Here is a 16837-nt window from a genome sequence, read left to right on the forward strand (position 1 = left end):
ACCCAAATTTTTAGATACCAGTGCAGTTGCGACCCACAAATTAATAATCAGCAAGAATCATCAGGCCAATAATTTAACAATTGTATTATTATTTTATTATTATGATTACTACCACTACTTCTAGGCTTAATACTATACCACTGTTTTACCATTGAAAACACATGCAACTGTTTAAAAGTCAGGATCAGTTATGCAATCATGGACTTCTGAACTTCTGTGAACAAAAATGGACTTAAGCCATACATTTTCAACTTCTTAAGAAGAATCCATGGACTTACATGTTCACCTTTTTAGTCAGAGATGGACAAACATGTTCCACTTATCACAGGACTTATGTTGATTTTCTAAATGAGAAATCCTTACTTACATGCTCAACTTCTTAATGAGAAATGGACATGTTCAAATAGTAAATGAGATCCCTGAATGTTTTCCTGTCATCGAGACTGCCCCATCCGTTGTCACACCTACATACTTTGACCAGGAGAGCTGACTGAGTTAAAGTATGTGTCCATTGCAGAAAAAAATCTATGCTGCCTGCAGTGGTAAATGTTGGCAAATCTGAATTAAATAAGAACTGCTCTTCAAAGTCATCATTCTGCACATACCGCACGTAAACCAAGAGAATGGCATGGCTAGCCACGTCTGTGGATTCATCGAGTTGTAAAGGCGATAAAGTCAAAAGCGCAGAGACGTTCAGTGATCTGTTGCTCAACATCATTTGACATGTCACATATCCTCACATGAACAGTGTCGTTTGTCATGGGGATTGTCTTTAAGTTCGCTGCTTCTTTTTCACCTATGAGTGAAGTGCACAAATCGATGGCAACTTCTGCAACCGTATGAGACGTTTTGCTCTGAGCTAGTCGGTAGGAGACCAGCTAGGATGCACGCAGTGCCTGCTCCTAAACAGTGATGATGGCACGTTAAAAAGTTTTTTTTTTTTGGCTCATACGTTTAAAAAAGTTTTTATCTTTATAGTTGGCCTGCTTTGTTTCAAAATGTATCTGCAATTTCGAAGGCTTCAGGCTTTCAGTAGCCAGTATTTCGTTGCATAACACACACAACGGCGGGTGCTCACCGAAATACCGGGTCACAAGCCTGAAAAACTCCCTCTTTTACACGAAGATACTCTGTTGACTTTTTGCCTACACTAGTCGCCTCTAGACATTCTCCGGTCATGTCAGAGCATATTATCGCGCAATACATGTTGATACATTTGAAATATCTTATATGCAAATTTGATTGGCTGAATGTTCGAACATGTTATTGTTAGATAGGCCTACGTGCAGAACCATTGCCGGCTTCTGTAGTTTAATGTCAGTTTCGCTGCCACATGTGAGTCCGCTGCCTGATGTGAGTCCGCCGCTGCCTGATGTGAGTCCGCATGCGCAAACACAAACGGTTTACGGCAGAAGGCTCAGGAGCAAACTATCCAAGACGTGAATGCTCATACATGGTTTAATATCAACGTATCTGGCTTCTCTTAACGCATAATGTAGGTTTATTTAACGTAGTGTTTTATAATTTTGTCAACGGTTTACAGCATAAGGCTCAGTGTCAACATATGGGGCTATGTTGTATTACTGTTACTAGTACGCTAATTAATGCACTGCTTAACTAATAATTCAATAAACATGAAGCTTAACATCATAAACCTTGGTGGATTTCAAACGTAAACAAATGCACTTGTCATTCCACTTCATGCTGTAGCCTACACCACCAGCATTACCTGGCTCGTTGTACTACAATAGTGTCGCAAAGTTTGCGCATGCGGACTCACATCAGGCGGGTCCTCACATTGCACATGGCAGCGACAGTCAGAACTGGGGACAGGGATTCCCTTATGGACAGAGGGAGCATTGCTTGAAAAAAAAGTTTTACATTTAGAATTCGTCTTGCGACCCTTTCAGAAACTCCGGCGACCCAAATTTGGGTCGCGACCCAAGGGTTGAGAACCACTGCTCTAGACCAGGGGTCCCCAACCTTTTTTGCACCACGGACCGGTTTAATGTAGGGAATTTTTTCACGGACCGGCTTCAAGGTGTCATTTTACACCACTTATTATTCACGTCATCCATTCATATTGATGTGAGGCAAGCGCGAGTTCGATACAATGAAGCCCGGTATGCTCATATACACAAAAGACATTAACGTTAGGTTGACCAACACCATTGTATTACGGACGTGAAGTGCATGAAAAATACAACTCACCATAACTCTGAATCAGTGCTTGGTCTCCATGTGCCGAAGCAGTTTTGAAGGCTTCATTGGCTCGTTTGTTAGCTTGTCGCCACATATTAAACAGAGCGGACTTGGTGCGTGAGAATCACCTGTTACGATAAACCCGTATTAGTAGCCTATGACTCCTGGTATTGTCTGTTAAAAGAAGCTTTCTTTTTTTGAGGTCGTAGGCTCCTCTTCTGACTCCTTAGTTGACCTTTTCACCTTTGCAAAGAAGCTCTCCAAAGATGTTTGTTTTATTACTAATTTTCGCTAGTTTGGGGGCTTTTTTTTTGAGTGACATATCACGTGAACGAGACAAGCGTCTTGACGTGACTAGAGGCACAGGCGAATGTTACGTCCGGGAAAATCCGGTAGTTTTTCAAAATAAAACACCTTTCAGACTCCAATAATTAATACAGCGGAAATTATATGAATTATTTATTCTTTCTGTGCGGCCCGGTAACAAATCCCTCGCGGACCGGTACCGGGCCGCGGCCCGGTGGTTGGGGACCACTGCTCTAGACGCCTTATGATTGTTTCAATGTATTTGTTTACAGTACGGAGACAGCACAGCTGAACTGAGAACAGCATTAGAAAGGGCAGAGAGGAGTAACCTGAGACCCAGCGACATGGGTGAGGTTAAGGAGGTGCTCAGTGTGTATGTGGGAGGCATGTGACAGAGTGAGGGTGTCATATACAGAGAGGGGGGAGGTGGGATGGGACGATACTGTTACCGGTATTCAGATCGGTAGACATTTTCGTCTCCCACTCCGTATGGGACTATTACAGTAAATGTGTGCTAGCATCATGACCAAAAAGAGCTTTAGGCACCAGTGGCAGACTGACCCCCTGACAGTCAGTGTGTGGACCGCTTTGATGGTTTTGCATGTGTTGCATGTGTGTGTGTGTGTGTGTGTGTGTGTGTGTGAAACAAGGATACCTTTCAGGTCTTGTGACATGAGTGATGCAAAAGGGAGTGAGAACGAAAGAAAGGGAACCACATATGCCATTGGAGTGTGTATTTCCCAGACTGTGTGTGTGTGTGTGTGTGTGTGTGTGTGTGTGTGTGTGTGTGTGTGTGTGTGTGTGTTTGTGTGTGTGTGTGTGTGTCTGTGTGTGTGTGTGTGTGTGTGTCTAAATGTAGATGATGTGTAATGTGTACCCTTAGTCTATGTGTATTTATTTGCTGGTATGTCAGTAGAAAATATGCTTTTGAGTGCGTGTGTGTGTGTGTGTGTGTGTGTGTGTGTGTGTGTGTGTGTGTGTGTGTGTGTGTGTGTGTGTGTGTGAGAAACACTCACATGGAAGGCGAACTGCCCAGAGAAGTCGTACATGCCGCAGGAGTGCATGAGGCTCAGAGTGTCCCGCACTGCCTCTGGGCTAAGCACACGCTCGCCCGTGATTGGACAGAAGCCACCGTTGGCCAGGGTTGCCGCCATGACACTGGCACTCTCACAGGTCACCTCAATGGAGCACAGCTGCAGGGGTCGACAGACAGTCAGACAGACAGACAGACAGACAGACAAGGGTAGACATAGACATAGACAGGTGGACAAAAAGACAGACACAAACAGACAGATTTCAGACATGTTATTAGGTAGACAGACAGACAGGCAGGCACAGAGGACACCAGGAGCTCCTGGGAAGTGGATCAACATGACAAAGCATTTAAATCCCTTCCCATAATCCACCAGAGAAACACTGGCAGCACAGTCTAAACAAACAAACCATTAGCCTCCGCAATGCTTATACAGACACTACCACTGTCCTCATACTGTACGGCAACAGCGTATTTGACTTACATATAAACCCTTTCAGTATGTATACACTACATACAAGCACACACATATCTAGGCGTAAAATATAGAGTTTCCATTATACACAGAATGTCAGTAAACTTAAATTGTCCTACATAGTTATCATGCTTCCATTAGTTACCATTATAAAACGAAATGTTTATAATGTCGTTAGTGAATAATACATAGTATATTACACTATAATATTATAATGGTATTCATTTTAGTAATATATATATTTATAGTATAATATATATTTCACTGTAATAGCATTATATTAATATTATGTTTATTTACAGTATAAATATAATATTGTGCTCGTGCTGAGGATTGAAATAAAGCCCCATTCCTCAACCCTCCCCGTCCTGGCCTCAAGGTTAGTGACATCAGCAGGCTGATCCTGTTACACCTTTTACATTCCCCTGAAGCCAGAGCCCACAGTGGAGCAGTGGGGGTGGGCGTCACCAGACCACAGTGGAGCAGTCGGGGAGGGCGTCACCAGACCACAGTGGAGCAGTCGGGGTGGGCGTCACCAGACCACAGTGGAGCAGTCGGGGTGGGCGTCACCAGCCCAGTCAGGGCCAGAGCCAGAGTTAGAGTTAGAATCAGAGTCGGAGTAAGGTCATCACGTCAGCTCAGCCCATCACACTCACGCCCGTCACAGTCACACCCAACACACTGGGGTCGTCACACTCACACCCATCACAATCACACCTATCACACCTTCAGCTGATGGCAGGTTGCTGCATCACCAATGAAACTGGACTAACCTGGAAATAGAAGTCCAGAATGGACGTCATGTCAGTCCCCTCTGGAAAACACTGGAGAGAGAAACAGAGAAGGAAAGAGAGAGTGAGAGCGAAATTCAGTGAAATGTTTCTGAAGTAGACTTACAGTGCAACGTACAGTGCAAACTACAGCTAGCAGAAAATAGAGAAATAGCTCTCGATTAGCTGTGATAAACCATAGTCACAAAACTGAGAGAAAGTGTGCCAAAAGCAAAAACCAACACTTCATCAAATTTGACAAGGACAAACACAAAAGACATATGTGGTCAGAGGTGAGCCAAAACACACACAGACACACGCAGCCAGCCAATACCTACCTTCTTCTCTTTCATGTAGTAGCCGATGGCAAAATTCCTGTCCCCTGTCTCACGTTCTGACTGGAATCTGGGTCAGAGGGAAGAGAATATATGACAATCACTCTGCCAAAAGCCCAGCCGTTAAAACAACAACAACAAAGTTTCCCATGCTACTCGTATCCAATTACCAGTTTTCCAGGTGTGAAATTCTATTCAATTCATGGTTGTTGTTGTTTTATTGTCGAGGTGGGGGAATTCACCTTCATATCAGGTCTTGTCTCCTCTCTGATTTACTTTGGTAAACACGCTGAATATTTATGAGGCTTCGTTAGGCTTTCATGATGTCTGCAGGCTGAAGACAAATCGGGGCTCTGAATAATGAAGTGTGCTCTCGGGTAGGCTACCACAGGCGTGAGTGAGTGGAGTGTGCTATCGGGTAGGCTACCACAGGCCTGAGTGAGTGAGTTGTGAGGTGTGTGACTTACGTGGCGTTGCTGAATCCCACATACTCATTGCCTGCCATCTTCTGCAGGAAGTTCATAACCTGTGATGTGTATACAAAGAGTGTGTTAGAGTGTGTCAAATGAACAAATATGTTCTGTTTTTTTAAACTAACTCCATGAGTACCTAGGCTGTTTGCCCTTTATTTTTATGACCACTTTTGGCAAGGAGCATCAGTGGACTGCTAGGCACCAGTGCACTGCTCTCTACACTCTGTCTCTCTTGAGCTAAACAAATGTGATTACTGTGTCAGTTTAAGAGCTACTCACGTAGTCAAACTTCTCAGCGTTGCCTGCTCCCTGCTGAAGGACAATATAAGGAAAAGAAGAGACGGAGGGAACATTTTGTAAACAATTTCACAGGAACAGCACACAGACAAAAGCATATTAAAAGAAGCAGGTCTTACAGAGCTCTGAGAGAGGTTCATGGTTTTCTAATTAACGCTTCAGAACTAAACTACAGTCGATAAGAGAACATTCACACAATTACAGAAAAAGAGAAATTCCATTTCAATTGAGTGCTTTCACAGAAAAAAATAATAGTAATGAATACAATTCATGCAATTAGTGGAATTAAATGAGATAAAAACACTCTATAGGAAGAAGTAAGGAATCGTATCATGGTTTATTAAGAAAAGATAATGACACTCGGGTTCTGTGGTGCACACAATGTCTCTAAGAAAGATTTTGGCATCAATACAAAGTAGAGATATAGGGTGAGTATCAAATTGTGGAAATACTGCAGGTTAACAGATGGGAGGTTTCTCCAGGCCACACTGGTAGCGCATTGTACATCTTTCTGATGGAGAGACAGGTCAAAGGGAGGGAGTGAAATGGAATTCGAACACTGGCCAGACACTGTTTACTTGTGAACTGGTGCATGGGGTGTGTGTGTCTTGTGTGTGTGTGTGCAGAGGCAAGAAGAGTGTGTGTATGTGAGTGAGTGTGTGTGTGTCTTTATGGTCATGTGTGTGCTGAGGCAAGAAGAGTGTGTGTATGTGACTTAATGCGTGTGTGTGTGAGTGCTTGTGTGTGTGTGAGTGTGTGTGTATGCGCGCTTGAGTGTGTGTGTTTGTGTGTGTGTGTGTGTGTGTGTGTGTGTGTGTGTGTGTGTATGCATGTTTGACATTTTCTGCGTGTGTCTGTGTATCCTCTCAGTAGCGTAAATCACTCTGCATGTGGAGTAAGGTTAACATGTGTCATATGGGAAGCCTGGAGGATCAGGGCCCATTAGCAGGACAATGAGCTGGCGGCCAGGTGGATAGGGGGATTGGAAAATGGTGCATTAGGTAGAGAAAGAGGGCGAGAAAAAGAGAGAGAGCAAGAGAGAGAAATAGTGAAGAGGGGTTGTAGAACCTGATAATGTAATAATTTCCCGATAATGTAATAACTCCCGATAATGTAATACAAATTCCTTCATAAGTCCCTAAAACATGTAATAAAACCTGATAATGTAATAATACCCCGATAATGTAATAAAGTGCATTTCCCAATAATTTTGCAGAACCTGATAATGTAATAATTACCTGATATTGTAATAACTTTGGTTGGTGCTGTAGCATCAGGTCTCCAGTTTCAGAGGTCCAAACAGTGAAGCTGTCCAGAGACCTGCTGCTTCACTATTAGCAGATACAGTATATATTTGATATGATTGCGAATGCACAATTTTTACAATGGTGAAAGGGATATTCAGTGGTAATCAACTAATAGAGAAAAAATAAGAACATTTTGGTATGTTATAGACCGGCAGCTAATGGGCACATACTGTACCAGGCCAATCAAATCGTCTTTTGTCATTCGTCAGTCGCTCGGATTGGTTGTAGCGCCATTCCTATTGCGTGGCATTGCGTGCAGAGGCAACTTAACAGACAACCGTTAATCCCGCCCACACTGAAAATCGTGTTGTGCCAGACCCTTGTACAGCTTCTTGCTGTACAGGTTTGGCTTGCGAGGCTAAAGGCCTATACCATTGGGATCAAAATATGAGCAAAACAATAGTGGGTGGTTGTCTACACAGCATCACTACTTGGTCTGAATAACTGGTGTCCCAACATTTCAGCACTGACCAAAGTTTTTACAATATCAGGAATTTATTACATTATCAGGTTCTGCAAAATTGAGGCTAACCTGATAATGTAATAACTTCCAATTAATGTAACATTTTATTACATTATTAGTATGGCGATTGTTACATTATTGGGAAATGCACTTTATTACATTATTGGGATATTATTACATTATCAGGTTTTATTACATCTTTTAGGGACTTATGAGGGATTTTTTATAACATTATCAGGGTTATTACGTTATCAGGAAATTATTACATTATCAGGTTCTACAGGGGTAGAGTGTGTGAGTGAGAAATGAACAGAGAAAGAGGGACAGGAAGATAGAGAGGGGTCAGGAAAATGGTCAACAGAAGGAACCTAGCTAAGGAAATTCGCTTATTACTTATCTCGAACACTGGAACTGAGGATGTATACGTCCCATGCACTTACACTTCAGGCCTAAGTGTGTGTTTGGTCATGGGCAAAAATAATATAGATATAATCTCATTGCTAGCCCTGAAGATGGACAGCATGATGGTTTGGCTTATTTACCAAAACTATTGGACAAGCTCTGACTGGAGTGGCTGCCAATCAGTGTGTATCCAGCCTGAGTCAAAGAAGAGGTTTAAAAAAAGTGTAAATGCAGAAGATTTACCAACTTCGACCTCTGACCTGCTGCAGGTCAAAATCCCAGAGGGGCAAAATCTCACAGATCCTAATTCTGCAAAATATGCAACAACATGAAAAAGCAAAAAAAAATAAACAAAACACACAGCTTTGAAAACAACCTTTAAACACTATATCACATGGTACTTGGTTCACTGGTACAGTCTCGACAGATACGATCGGGGGACTGAAGGATGGTGAAAGGGGGGGTGGGTGGTTGAGGGGAGTTGCAGGGCAAAATAACACCATATCGTGCTGTGCTTGCAAGAGAATCATCAAATAGATAGAGAGATTCACACCAACAAACTACAGAGCACAGTACACTCCAGGAACATATCATTCAATGGAGAAGGACAAGAAGGAGAAGAAGGACACTCTCTTCATTCAGAGCAGAAAGAGAGAGAGAGAGAGAGTGTCACAGAGCCACAATGGGTGAAGACACAATGAGAATGATGAGGCTATGCCGTTTTATATAGCTCACACAAAAACCTGCCTGGTTAGAGCTTATTTCCCCTCACAATACCGTCTTTGAATTTGATAGTGTGGTTACAGATGTAGAGTTTATCCGATTCATAGGATAATTACATAAAACTATAACTATAATAACAACAGATTTCTTTCTGTTTCACGTGTGTGTGTGTGTGTGTGTGTGTGTGTGTGTGTGTGTGTGTGTGTGTGTGTGTGTGTGTGTGTGTGTGTGTGTGTGTGTGTGTGTGTGTGTGTGCGTATGTGTGTGTGTGTGTCCCAACCCCATTCCCCATTACATAGCCAGGGTTGGAGTGGTGACAGAAGGATCACTGGAGTGGGTACTGGTAAATGAATTTCACCACAAAAAATTCATTTGCGACAGAGAGAAAGACATCAAACATAGATATGGTCCTACAGCATCACTAGATGAGTCACTTCAGTTAACGAATGCGAGGAAGGAGGGCGGGGCCATGATGAGAACACTGTTAGAGAGGAATTATCTGACAAGAAGAGAGGAGAGTAACATACGTCATCCCCCTCACAGCTTTAGTCTTCAACAGGGAACCTACAATGTGCATGAAGGGTCAATCCCAGCCACACTCATAATATATGTATATATATAATATATACTGTACATTTAAAGTCTATGTAATATGTTTACATCAATAGCTAGTGGTTACGATAATAGAAGTTAATAGAAGATAATAGGTGTTAATACACACTCTCACAAAAAACAAGAGCATCTCCACATAAAATTCAACCACAGACTCCACCATCAATCAGATCAAAGACACCTATTTCACATATCATTGTTCATTCTGGAATTAAACAAACAGGCAACTTCAAGGGATATGGCTGTCACAGTTCATTAACTACCAGAAGCTACTACTATGCCCAGTCTTCTGCATGTTTTTTTTCCTACCAAAAATAAAATGTGGTTGCACTTTAATTGGTATTGGTAGTACCGGTTGCTCTATAATTGGTAATGGTAGTACAGGTTACTCTTTAATTGGTATTGGTAGTACAGGTTGCTCTTTAATGGGTGTTAGTAGTACAGTGGTTAGCATCTGTGCCCTTCATGCTGTTCACCTAGGGTTGATTCCTGGCTGCTGCTGGATTCTTATGTAATTAACTTTGGATAAAAGCGTCTGCTTAATAAGAGACCTAAATACTTTAACCCTTAACCTCAGAGACCCTCAGATCTCTTAATCGCTGTTTATTAGTCCAGTGCCCACACGAACACCTCCACTGGGGTACTCCTCTGGGGTACTCCTACTCCACTGGGGTACTACACTGGGCTACTCCTCTGGGGTACTCCTCTGGGGTACTCCTACTACACTGGGGTACTACACTGGGCTACTCCTCTGGGCTACTCCACTGGGGTACTCCTCTGGGGTACTACTCTGGGCTACTCCACTGGGCTACTACTCTGGGCTACTCCTCTGGGCTACTCCTCTGGGGTACTCCTCTGGGGTACTCCTCTGGGGTACTCCTACTACACTGGGCTACTCCTCTGGGCTACTCCTCTGGGGTACTCCTCTGGGCTACTCCTCTGGGGTACTCCTACTCCTCTGGGCTACTACACTGGGGTACTACTCTGGGCTACTCCTCTGGGGTACTCCTACTCCTCTGGGCTACTACACTGGGGTACTACACTGGGCTACTCCTCTGGGCTACTCCTCTGGGGTACTCCTACTCCTCTGGGCTACTCCTCTGGGGTACTCCTACTCCTCTGGGCTACTCCTCTGGGCTACTACACTGGGCTACTCCTCTGGGCTACTCCTCTGGGGTACTACACTGGGCTACTCCTCTGGGCTACTCCTCTGGGCTACTACACTGGGCTACTCCTCTGGGCTACTCCTCTGGGGTACTACACTGGGCTACTCCTCTGGGCTACTCCTCTGGGCTACTACACTGGGCTACTCCTCTGGGCTACTCCTCTGGGGTACTCCTACTCCTCTGGGCTACTCCTCTGGGCTACTCCTACTCCTCTGGGCTACTCCTCTGGGGTACTACACTGGGCTACTCCTCTGGGCTACTCCTCTGGGGTACTCCTACTCCTCTGGGCTACTACTCTGGGCTACTCCTCTGGGGTACTACACTGGGGTACTCCTACTACACTGGGCTACTCCTCTGGGGTACTACACTGGGGTACTCCTACTCCTCTGGGCTACTACACTGGGGTACTCCTACTACACTGGGCTACTCCTCTGGGGTACTACTCTGGGCTACTACACTGGGGTACTACACTGGGCTACTCCTCTGGGGTACTCCTACTCCTCTGGGCTACTCCTCTGGGCTACTCCGCTGGGCTACTACACTGGGCTACTCCTCTGGGCTACTCCTCTGGGCTACTCCTCTGGGCTACTCCTCTGGGGTACTCCACTGGGCTACTCCTCTGGGGTACTCCTACTCCTCTGGGCTACTCCTCTGGGGTACTCCTACTCCTCTGGGCTACTCCTCTGGGGTACTCCACTGGGCTACTCCTCTGGGGTACTCCTACTCCTCTGGGCTACTCCTCTGGGGTACTCCTACTCCTCTGGGCTACTCCTCTGGGCTACTCCTCTGGGCTACTACACTGGGCTACTCCTCTGGGCTACTCCTCTGGGCTACTCCTCTGGGCTACTCCACTGGGCTACTCCTCTGGGCTACTCCTCTGGGCCAGGTTTGGACCCGGGTTCAAGGCCGAGTGGGTGACTGCTCTCTTCCTTCGCTACAAGCACCCTCGCTCCAACAAGATTACAGTTCCCCACTGCAACAGCATAATGCTGCCTCTCTCCATACACTACAGGTCAACGCCCTCGCTCAAGCAAGATTACAGTTTCCATAGAGCACCTCTGACCTTAACCACCACATTCATGTTAATACTGAGGGAACAAACTGGGTCTTATTGTGCTGATGTTAAGTACAGGGGGAGGTTCTGTTAGGGTAGCTGCTATCACAATTCATTATGGAGACTAACAGAGGCAAGAATGTGGATTTGAGCTGAAGGGTGGCTTACCTTTATCAGCGACGTGCACACTATCGCCCCAGCATTGACCATCGGATTATGGGGCTTATCTGAAATAAAGACGAATGAGATGTTTGCAAAACCTTTCAAAAATAATATCTGTTAAAGTTACATCAATGTGTGCATAGGGTACAGTAGCCCAGGGTATTTATGAAACATAATATAACAAACAAATACACACTCGCTAAGAAAGGGCAAGAACAGAAAAGAGAAGGCTGATTTAAGAAACAATTAGATGCCAGTTTGGATGTTTGGTGTGAGTTTGTTGTGTGTGTGTGGGTGTGTGTGTGTGTGGGTGTGTGTGTGTGTGTGTGTGTGTGTGTGTGTGTGTGCCTGCATCTCCGCTGGGCTCGTCCACCTTCTGTGCAAAGTTGATCATCTGAAATGTCCTGCTCAGTCATTCAACCTTCATCTTGTTGCCATGGCAACGCAACCAGAGCGAGCATCAAGGCGGGAAAAAAAAGGACAGGGAGCGTCAGGGCTAAGGTGAGCCCAGACTGATCACGTCAGCAGGTCACAGGGGATCCAGCTCATTAAATTCACTGCACTGTAATGAGACTGATTCTGAATGTTTTCATGAGCTAATTAATGTCATAAGACATGAGATGACAGCGCAGTCTTCTTCTACAGCTGCAGGAGTGCTCCACAACACTACAGCTACTGCTCACGACCTGAGAAAAGCTCTGCGGAGAACACTCAGCGATGACTCACTCCTCAGCCGCACGCCGTCTTTTTCCCTTCACACAGAAACATGAAGAGCTTCTGTGGAGGGTACGCGGTTATGACTGACTCCTGAGACACAAGCCGTCTTTTTTCACTCACTCGGAAACATAATGAGGGGATGGCAAAATAAAGGCTGTGTGTCAGTGATTCGCTGGTTGTGTAAAAACGTCACCCGCCCCCTGCCTACCCCCAACACACACACACACACACACACCACACACGCAACGCCCTCCAATTAAATCCCTTCACCCCTGTCAATCCATAACACCAGCCACCTCACACCTCACATGGTAGCGCTACCTACGTCACTGTAATACATAGTACATCGTAACACAGCCGATAACACCCTAAGAGTAAGACAGCTGGGGATCTATTCTAAGTTTGAGTTGAGATGTGCTACATTTGGTGTCGTCTGTAAGTCAGAAGCTCTAGTAACACACACACAGTTTCTGATCATCTCCAAAGACCCTTCAGCCGGAGCCTGTGCTCAGAGTTTACAAGCGTTCAAATGAAAACTATTTCTTATCTGAGGAGACTGTTTTGCAGGATGGTTTGTTGTGTGTGTGTGTGATGGCTATTGGGGGATCTTGGATAGGATTCTGTGGTTCTGTGTAGAATTGGGTGTAGAATTGGGTGTAGAATTAGGTGTAGAATTAGGGGTAACCCAGCAGTCAAGGTCTACGAGTGAGTCTAGCCACCTGTGTAGAGAGGGGGTGTGACTCCGGATATGTGATGATCTGGGCCAGTGTTAACTGTTTGCGGAACACAGCGATGCTGGACTGCAAAAACAGGTTTTAGCGTTAAGTCTGTATGTGATGCATGTGTTTGTGGGTGCTTTGTGCACGTCTGGGGTGTATGGCCTGTGTGTGTGTGTGTGAGAATGTGTATTTGTGTGTGTGTGTGTGTGTACATGTGTGTGAGAATGTGTTTTTGTGTGTCTTTATGTGTGTGAGAATGTGTCTGCATGAAAATATGTGTGTAGGAGTGTGAGATTATGTGTGTGTGTGTGTGTGTGTGTGTGTGTGTGTGTGTGTGTGTGTGTGTGTGTGTGAAGGTGGGTGTTTCCCCTCACCATCCTCGTCCAGGAAGAGCTTGTTGAAGCGCAGGCCGCTGGGCTCCTTGCCGATAAAGCGGTGCACGTACTCGGTGCCGTGGTCGTGCACAGCGATGGCGTACTTCAGGGGCTTGACGCACGACTGCAGGCAGAACGGGACCTTAGTGTCGCCCACCGTGTGCCTGAGTGAAAAAGCCATTTCAAACAGTGGGAACAGAACAGAGAAACAGATCAGAGATCAGTGCTCTGAGACACACAGTGAGATCTGTCTGACTAATCCTGCAGATATAAAACATAGACATTTGTGTTCCACTTTGTAATAAATACTGAACACACTGAAGATTAGATCCACATTTAACAATTTGTTTCCCACATTTCCCATCGATCTGTATGGTAACACTGGTATTAATTATCACATTGAAGTGGACTATCAAGGCATGATGCTGGTAGAGTCACGCAATCACTAACACAAGACTGTGTGGGCTACGCCGTAAGGATAACGAGAAAGTTGTGGCAGATAAATCGACGGGACAATATGTCGGGATCCCTTGCAGTTACAGTGACCCTGATCTCCGCGTGCTGCTAAGGGCACTTACGAGAAATCAGCCAAAAGCTGTTCACAAAAACAGAACACACAGTGATGAGGCAATCAGATAAACAGTAAGTGCTTGCCATGACACTGGCACGGCGGTGACACCTCAGTTCTTTTAAGAAACGATAACGGCCTTAAAGGAATGTCTAACACATCGGCAACAGGGTGTGTCACTCAAACGGCGATAAAAATAAGCAGCAGAGAAAAAACAGAGCACACTAACAGGGTCGGATTTATCTTTATTGCATCCTGAATGGTAACAATACGTTCGAAAGGTACTGATTAGCGGACGCACCCCTCAGAAGAGTCCATGTGTGAGTACAACTTTACGATCCTTATCACAGGAGCGGAGGAGTGAGCTGTTACCTTCCACACTGATGCGCCATTAAGTGAATATATGAGTAATGTTTTCAAGTTTTTTTAAAATAACTGCCATTGGCCAAGTCGAACACATAAATAATAAGAAGGATAAATAAAGGTGTGTTAGGTGCAGTATATTTCCGGAGGGATAGAAAAGCTTTATCTTCACGATAAGATACGCCGGTCCTTTATCAGTAGGCTCTCAGGACTTTTTTGGTTTTGGTTTTCATTACAGTAGTCCCAAGCTGCGACAACTTGTACTGTTCTGTGATTTACAATAAGTTTCTGATTGAGAACTTGGCATACTTGCCAATGGTGCTTTCAATTACATGCAGTAATTTGTACACAAATCCAAATGGCCACAATGTTGCCTTCAAGCTGCACAGAAAGTGATCTTCCAAGCCTACCTTTGTCCATCCACTGTGCATAGGGACACAGCCCACAGGTCGGGACTGAATTTGGCAAGCTGGGGAATGTAGTCAGCAACCTGAAGAGAGCCACACAAGCAAACCACTTTAAAAGACTACAACTATGAAGGAATGAGAAGATATAGACATAGAATGAACAGATGGATAGATGACATACACGCATGAAATAAAGAAACAAAAAAGCTGGATGAAAATACAGTACGACCTGAGGTGGGCCTGCACACACCTGCCCTTCGTTGAGGTCTTTGGCGCTCTCGTACAGCTCATCGATGTGGGAGGCAAAGGACGGGAAGTCAGGGATGACAAACTTCTTGCGGAAGGCCTGCGTCAGCAGCACGATGTTGCTCTGGACACATCTGCAGAGGAGGAGAGGCAGGGCAGGCCATGTTAGTGTACCTGTTCCATTAGCATATAGGATGCTAGCAATGCTGCAGTCTGACAAGCAATTTCTAGACAGCCCATTCTCTGTGGCATTAAATTGTTGTGCATTAAATGCTTGTTAACTTTATTCTTTATTTGGATCCCCATTAGCTTCCACAAAGTGGTCGCTAGTCTCCCTAAGGTATGTGACGTGGAATATAATGAGCATAGGTTAGTGTGTGTGTCGTGGAGTATAATGAGCATAGGTAAGTGTGTGTGAGACTAAAAGGGGGCGTAATATGGGCCGCCTGATCTGCCTCTATTTCAGGAAACAGCTCTATGGTCAGTAAATAGTTTTGAATTATGATGCTGGTTCACATTATTATTCACTTTTTGGGGATGGGGTGGGGTAGTGTGGTATCATGTCAGAAACACGCCTGTGAATAAGGACAAAAAGCAGAAGACTTCAGATTGATCTGGCCCTGGGTGGTCCCATTCCTGACCAGGCCAGACCCAGGCCAGACCCAGGCCAAAGTCAGCAGCTATCTGTTGCTGTTTTAATAAAGTTATGTAGTCCTGAGATTATGAGTTCACGTAGCGAATTCAGGGGTGAATTAGCATTTGCAGGGACCTCATAAATTCACATTATTCTGCACCATCCTCTCTTAGGTTTCCTGGAAACAGAGACGTTCTTACAGCCTCCCCTGCTTTGTGCTTCTGCGGCACTGATTTACATTATACGCCTGGAGGTGGAACAGTGAGGTGATCTTCTAACACACAACTCTCATCATGCACACACACACACAGCTCTTCTGAGTATGTACAGACTTGGGTCACACTTTATTTGGATAGTCTGCCTACAGAGACCTTACAGAGGGTTTGTTGAAATTCAAGTTCATTCTTTGTAATTGTTCACTGAACATCACCTTAACCAAACCCAACCCCAAACCCCAACCATAACCATAAATCATAGTTAACATAAATAAACATAGTCTATGTTTATAATCTGAGCATCTGTAGATAGTCTAAAGAAGACCATCCAAATAAAGTGTGACCCAGACATGCGTCTACAAGAACAACGTTATGCCAACATTTGTGTTTATTTATTAATGTATATTTATTCATCTGTCAGACGCTTTTATCCAAAAGCAACTTACTGAGGAACAACAGTCAAGCTACAGTCAGTTAAGAGACAGAGACCAACAAGTAATGATTCCAGCTAATCTGCAAGAGGTGCCAAAGACAAGTGCCAACACTGGCTAAGATTGTCTCAGTGGTAATATTAGAGTGAATGTGAGCAATGCTGTCCGCTGAGGGGGTAGCAGTTTCAGAGGTTGTGTTAGGTGCAACCATACCACTGCAGGGAAAGCACTGACAAAAAAGGGCAAGACTATAGTTCACAACCCCAGTGAACCGATGTGCATGAAACTTTGCCTTGGGCAAAGACAGAAATGTGTGTGTGTGTACACATGTGTGTGTGTGTGTGTGTGTGTGTGTGTGTGTGTGTGTGTGTGTGTGTGTGTGT

The 16837-nt window shown here is 44.7% G+C and overlaps 1 protein-coding gene across 6 annotated transcripts in view; it reads right to left on the reverse strand.

The window, feature by feature from the left end:
* glsb (glutaminase b) overlaps positions 1 to 16837 on the reverse strand; it is a 56524-nt gene that overhangs the window by 19650 nt on the left and 20037 nt on the right. For 5 of the 6 annotated variants that reach the window (XM_080839191.1, XM_080839189.1, XM_080839194.1 and 2 more), the window contains exons 4-12: positions 15179 to 15308; positions 14932 to 15011; positions 13591 to 13754; positions 11787 to 11845; positions 5874 to 5906; positions 5589 to 5647; positions 5125 to 5191; positions 4790 to 4840; positions 3525 to 3701 (exon numbers count right to left, since the gene is read on the reverse strand). In XM_080839191.1, coding sequence (XP_080695317.1) covers positions 3525 to 3701; positions 4790 to 4840; positions 5125 to 5191; positions 5589 to 5647; positions 5874 to 5906; positions 11787 to 11845; positions 13591 to 13754; positions 14932 to 15011; positions 15179 to 15308 — 820 coding nt within the window. The remainder of the gene's footprint in view (positions 1 to 3524; positions 3702 to 4789; positions 4841 to 5124; positions 5192 to 5588; positions 5648 to 5873; positions 5907 to 11786; positions 11846 to 13590; positions 13755 to 14931; positions 15012 to 15178; positions 15309 to 16837) is intronic. The other variant, XM_080839190.1, reaches the window with a different exon arrangement.

Source organism: Sprattus sprattus (assembly GCF_963457725.1).
Source record: "Sprattus sprattus genome assembly, chromosome: 5".
NCBI classification, from domain to species: Eukaryota; Metazoa; Chordata; class Actinopteri; order Clupeiformes; family Clupeidae; genus Sprattus; species Sprattus sprattus.